General features: G+C 41.9%; 1 protein-coding gene across 5 annotated transcripts in view; it reads left to right on the forward strand.

The window, feature by feature from the left end:
- Nucleotides 1–3,501, forward strand: part of cspg5a (chondroitin sulfate proteoglycan 5a) — a 70,018-nt gene extending 66,517 nt beyond the window's left edge. For 4 of the 5 annotated variants that reach the window (XM_079240124.1, XM_079240126.1, XM_079240125.1 and 1 more), the window contains exon 5: nt 2,464–3,501. In XM_079240124.1, coding sequence (XP_079096250.1) covers nt 2,464–2,631 — 168 coding nt within the window. In that variant the 3' untranslated portion in view covers nt 2,632–3,501. The remainder of the gene's footprint in view (nt 1–2,463) is intronic. The other variant, XM_079240128.1, reaches the window with a different exon arrangement.
- The last annotated feature ends 2,499 nt before the right edge of the window (nt 3,502–6,000 follow it).

Genomic DNA, 6,000 nt, shown 5'->3' on the forward strand with positions numbered 1-6,000 from the left:
ATCAGAACCCTGTATATATCTCTGTTCCCGCCCCCTAAATTTACTCCCACTCAAAAGTCCTTGTGACTCTGTGCTCCCACTCACTGCCCGCACCCCTCCACCCCTGCGCAGCAACAATGAAATCCAACAAACACAAACATTTTCCAGTTTCATGCTGACGGGAGGACAGAGGGCCCCTATCCCGTAACCATGGAAGTGACATACCCACACGTCCTGCCTGAAGTTACTATCTAGGCCAACAGCCATCGGGTAAATCCTCTCACTGCTCTTCCTCTCTAAAAGTGCCATTGACTTCAAATGCAAACATTCAATTAGGGGGTGTTTGCAAATGGCACAGGCCTCAGGGTCAGGGCCTGTGTGTCTGAGTGTGACAATGAGTGCATCTAGATCTCTCCATATTATGCGTGTGTGTGTGTGTGTGTGTGTGTGTGTGTGTGTGTGTGTGTGTGTGTGTGTGTGTGTGTGTGTATGGGTGGGCTTTCTCCACTGTGGTAGTGATTGTGACAAAGAGGTGCAGCCCCAGGATGCCTCAGTGCAGCTGAGTCGATGATGCCATGCAAAATTAATGGGGATAAGAGACTGGAAAACAGAGTTAAAATGGACTCTGCAATCAATTTTCTCCATCTGACCTTAATTAAATGCAGATTAATTCAACTCTGAAACCTCTAAACAATGTTTTCTCCTCTCACAACTGTTTGGGTATGTATGATGGTGGTACACACAGATAATCAGCCGGAGTGGACTGTTTACATGTCTTCATTTTGGGACAATGAAAGGATGATGGAAACGGGAGGTGTTCTGCATGAGCGATCATTACAGTCTGTGGGGTGCATTATGAGGGTCTTGCATGTGGATGTGCATGTGGTTTCTGAGTTGCCTGGGGGGGGGAGTTGTTTTCGCTCATGCAGCTCACCTCTGTCTCCTCATCCAAACACAACATGCCATCCAAGCATGATGGTTTTCAAACAGTGGAGCATTCAGACCACTGAAATGGCTGCTACCAAAACTGTTACTGGCAACAGCTGCATTTTGATTTTCATCAACATCTTGCAGTGTTTAAAGGATCTTTTCTTTTCAGATTTAATTAAGTAGACAACACAGTGCATCACAAAACAAATCCTTGAACACTTTTCTTTAACCAGTGATAATAGGTATGGATTACAGTGTTTAATAACCATAGATACAAAATTAGTGAGATACTCTCACGCCAACAAATATTGTGTTTAAATACTCACAGTCATTACCAGATTCTGCAGGTTGAAGTAAAGTGTTATCCACAAAGCATTTAAAGTTATTTTTTGTTTCCATTCACTTTTATGCATGTCTACTTTTATACAAATCTAAAACAAACAAAAGTATATATGTCAGCCATTGTCTTTAGTGTCATACTTTCATAGGAAATCAACAACATTCTGCAGTGATTTAAATGTTGATCAAATGTGAATGGAAATTAGTGCTTGCAACTAAAGATGTTAAGATTTGTAGTTGAGTAGATAAATGACATTAAAACCTTGGTCATTCAGTGCATGTGGTTAGAACATTAACATCTGTTTTGATGCATGAAGCTCAATTACCTGCATCGATAACATTAAAACTTTATCAAAGAAAAGTTGATCTCAGAGTTTTAGAAACTGTCTACTACCAAATTAAAAAAGAAAAAATAGAAATGTTTTGTTGGAAAACAAGAAATTAAAAATAAAAAAAGGTAAATGCAGTTCCACATCAAAGTTTAAGCTAGGTTTACGTTGATAAAACTTTATGAAATTGAATCAGTCACATTTTAGTCATAAAGCAGTTTTCATACATAAGTAGCACAAAGTGTTTTATGTGATTAAAAACAACAGCTTTGCATAAAGAGTTTGCATAATAAATAGAACTTGATGATGCAACTTTGGCTGATTGTTGCAACTTGTCAAAAGTGGCAAAAACAGGAAGAGCTGCAGGGAGGAGTATGCAAGAAGGACCAATACTTTACTATCTGTGTAAACCATCAAAACCCAGTTATGTGGCAAATTTTATAAACATTACAAAATCATATAATATGACCGGAAACAAAACTGATCAGATGAAACTTTGTGTAGGAATAATTTCCTTTCTACTCCTGTGCTACTCCTGTGATGTATCAGTGCATTTCCTCAGTAGCAACGCTAACTCTTTATGTGAAAGACTGTAGTGAGCCCAATGTCCCTCACACACCAGTATAAATGGTAACGGTGTTGATGATGACCAGTTCTGCAATCATAATGGCAACTTAACCCCTCATATCTTGTTACATAAAGATTAAAAACTTCCTAATTTGGCACAGCATGTTATCGACTTTGGCAAGGAGTCTCTAGTTTAACGGTGCGACTAATCAGGAAGGTCAGTGATGCATCTGAAAATGAATATAATAATTGTTGCTGTTGTTCTAACTGTGCTCTATGCCCTCCTCCCATCACTCCATCTTTACCCTTTCTCGGGTAGGATGATCCTAATTCCCAGAACAAGCTGGAGGATCCGGTGAAGGCTCCGCCCAAGGAGGACGACTCCCTCAACATCCACAACTCTCTGACCCCCAAACATGAGAATCACAAGGTCCTGGGCGAGGAGAACTCCTCGGAGGTAAACTCACTGCAGAACAACATGATGTGAAACAAAACAAAACGCAAAAAAAAACCCTCAGCAACCCGACAACACCACACAGAAAACAAGAAGTTGCACTGGCAATGGGAGTCCGTAAAACCTCTCCCTGATTTCCGTTCATCTGCCGCCAAGTGCGCCCGCCAAACCAATCAACTGACCAACAATCCAGCCTACCAACGTACCAGCCAGCCAACACAATCTGCAACCGTCTCCAACACGGCAACACTGCCACAAGCGCTTTGGGTCGCTGCTAAAAAAAAAAAAAAAAAAAGAAAGAAAAAAAGAGAGAAAACAAAAAAGGAAAACACTACCACCACCGCCGCCGCCGTCACTGCTCCAGCTGAACGTAACCCCACCCCTTCCTGCCTCAACCTGCAGCTTCCTGATGACACCCCATCACGTCCAGCCACGCCCCTTTTCTGAGACCCGCCCCTCTCGTTGATGTCACTACTCTCCCTTTTTTTTTTTTTACCTAAACACACACACGCACACACACATAGGAAGCATACACATGCTGTGAAAAGAAGACAAACCCATGCATAAATGTGTACGCATACATACACACACCTCCCCTTCCCTGCCTGCATCGGTGTATTTTGTAAAAAATCAAACAAAAAACAGAAGTTTAAAACGTAAGTAAAAACGTCATTGTAAAGAAAAAATAAAACAAAAACAAAAAAAAGTTAAGATAAAGCTACTGAGAGGTTTTTGATGTTTGTCAGACTAATCCAGTGAATATGTATAAATATTGGGAAAAAAAATTTGCTTGGATTGAATCAAAAGAAGCAACACAATGTGTCTTGGTTTTCATTGATGTGATTTCTAATCCTTTGATGTACTTTTTTATTTGTTTTTTTGTTTTAGTTTTTTTTTTTTTGTACTTTTTTGGGACTTTAAACACAGAATAAACAAACGAGATTCAGTCAGTTGTTGAAATAAATCTTTTTAACATGACCTCTCTGGATCCTGTGTTTTCCTCAGTGTTGTCTCCCCCTTTTCTGTCCCCCTGACTTCCAGCGCGCTCCGCATGGCTTTGAATGCAGCTTCTTCACTCCTTGTCATACATGTGCTTCCTTGCTTCCAGTCAGGGTTAGCCACAGTTTGATCATTTTATTACTGCTCAACAATCAACAGTTTGTTTTCTGCAGATTATGTAACTAATTCTGGCTTTATATTGGAACTTTTTCTCTTTTCCTGATTATCAGAACACTATTAAAGCATATCACACCACATCATGGATCAAACTAAATGGCTGTAACTGGGTGATTCACAGCAAAATACCATCATAAGTGAGGTTTAGCATGCATACAGTAATGTGCAAAAGTCTTGAATCAACTCTTTTTGTCTTAAAAGTTAGCACTCTTTAACAAGCTTAATCCTTTGAGCCTTGTACATATTTTTAGGACTCTTCTTGGAAATTACATACCCAGAATGAATTCAGGACACCTCTGCAACTATTTGGTTGATTTTGGAATTGGTGAAGAATAAGTAATGATAGCACATAGCATAAATTTAAAAAAAAAAAAAAAAAACCTTCAGGCTTGCCTAAAAAAACACCTTCAGAATTAATACAATATCCCTTTAAAACAATGCATCTGTATATACATCCATCCATCTATTTCCTGCTACTTATCCGGGGTCGGGTCGCGGGGGCAGCAGCCTAAGCAGGGAAGCCCAGACTTCCCTCTCCCCAGCCACATTTGCCAACTCTGCGGGGGGGATCCCGAGGCGTTCCCAGGCCAGCCGAGAGATGTAATCCCTCCAGTGTGTCCTGGGTCTTCCCCGGGGTCTCCTCCCAGAGGGACGTGCCTGGAACACCTCACCAGGGAGGTCCAGGAGGCATCCTGACCAGATGCCCGAGCCACCTCAACTGGTTCCTCTCAATGTGGAGGAGCAGCGGCTCTACTCTGAGCTCCTCCCAGATGACTGAGCTCCTCACCCGATCTCTAAGGGAGAGCCCGGCCACCCTGCGGAGGAAACTCATTTCAGCCGCCTGTATGCGAGATCTTGTTCTTTCAGTCACGACCCACAGCTCATGACCATAGGTGAGGGTAGGAACGTAAATCAACTGGTAAATCGAGAGCTTCGCCTTCTGGCTCAGCTCCTTCTTCACCACGACAGACCGATGCAGACGCCGCACCGATCCGTCTGTCAATCTCACGCTCCATCCTTCCCTATCTTGTAAACAAGACCCTGAGATATTTCAACTCCTCCACTTGAGGCAGGACCTGACTCCCGACCCGGAGAGGACAATCCACCCCATTCCAGCTGAGGAGTCATCTGTATACGTGAATGTCATTTCTGCAAACGCCAACAAAAAGGAGAGATGTTTAGGTACACTCAGCATCTTTAGGAATAGTTCTCCAAGTTGTTGAAGGTCTGTGTTTTTTGGATGTTAGTTTGTTTTGTTCTGTTATCTGTCAACATGGCTTCATCAATGTCGAGGTCTGGTCTCTGGGGAGGATTCATCATACCATCAGACCTGTTGCAACAGTCCAGTTTCAGTCCAGTTCTTGCATCATTTGGCAGACCTCTTCGCTTCTCCCTACTTCCCTTCTTTACAAATGGCTTCTTAACAGCCATCCTTCCATGGAGACCATTTCTGATGTGATCTGAGCAGCAGATGAAACAACTGAAGGTTCAGATGCATCTATTACCTCCAGTGTCAGGTCTTTGTTGGACTTCTTCCTATAACTGATGACAAACTGCACACCATGTTGAGATTCATCAGGTTTTATGAATCTTTGGGAATCACTTTGTTGGTGAAAAAATGTTACTGAATGGGGCTTAATACCTTGACTTAAAAGAAGTGTAAAAGCGGGTCTTTAAAAGACCTTCATAAACCCCGGAGAGCTGCTCAAGACCACTTTAAAAGACTCCAGTAAGTCTTGATGGTTGCAAGAAAAATGTAAAGTGAATGGTTTTTTAAGACTCTCATGAATCTCATGCCAGACATGTGATGTTTGGCCTGACCTGATCCTGTCTAAATGGTTGATATGAACTTAAAAGCATCCTTTAAGACAAGGATCTTCTATCCTGGTTGTCGAGGGCCAGTGTCCTGCAGGGTTGCCTGGTGTCCCTGTTGGAACACACTTGATTCAGATAAGTTCAGTACAAGTCTGCAAAATAAACATAGACTTGAATCAGGTGTGTTTCAATGGGGACACTTGGAAAGCCTGGAGGCCACCAGCCATAGAGGACCAGGATTAAGGGATCTGGCTTTAAGATGTGCTTAGGATGCTCGCTAACCCATCTAAATATCACAAGGCGTAGGATTCGTTAGTGAAGACAAAATGTACCCACTCCTAATGTTGAAATATGAAAAGAAAAAAAATGTTCCCGTTTTTTCCAAACCAAAAAGGCCAAACTATAATAAAG

This window comes from Telmatherina bonti, assembly GCF_933228915.1.
Source record: "Telmatherina bonti genome assembly, chromosome: 5".
Classification (NCBI taxonomy): Eukaryota; Metazoa; Chordata; class Actinopteri; order Atheriniformes; family Telmatherinidae; genus Telmatherina; species Telmatherina bonti.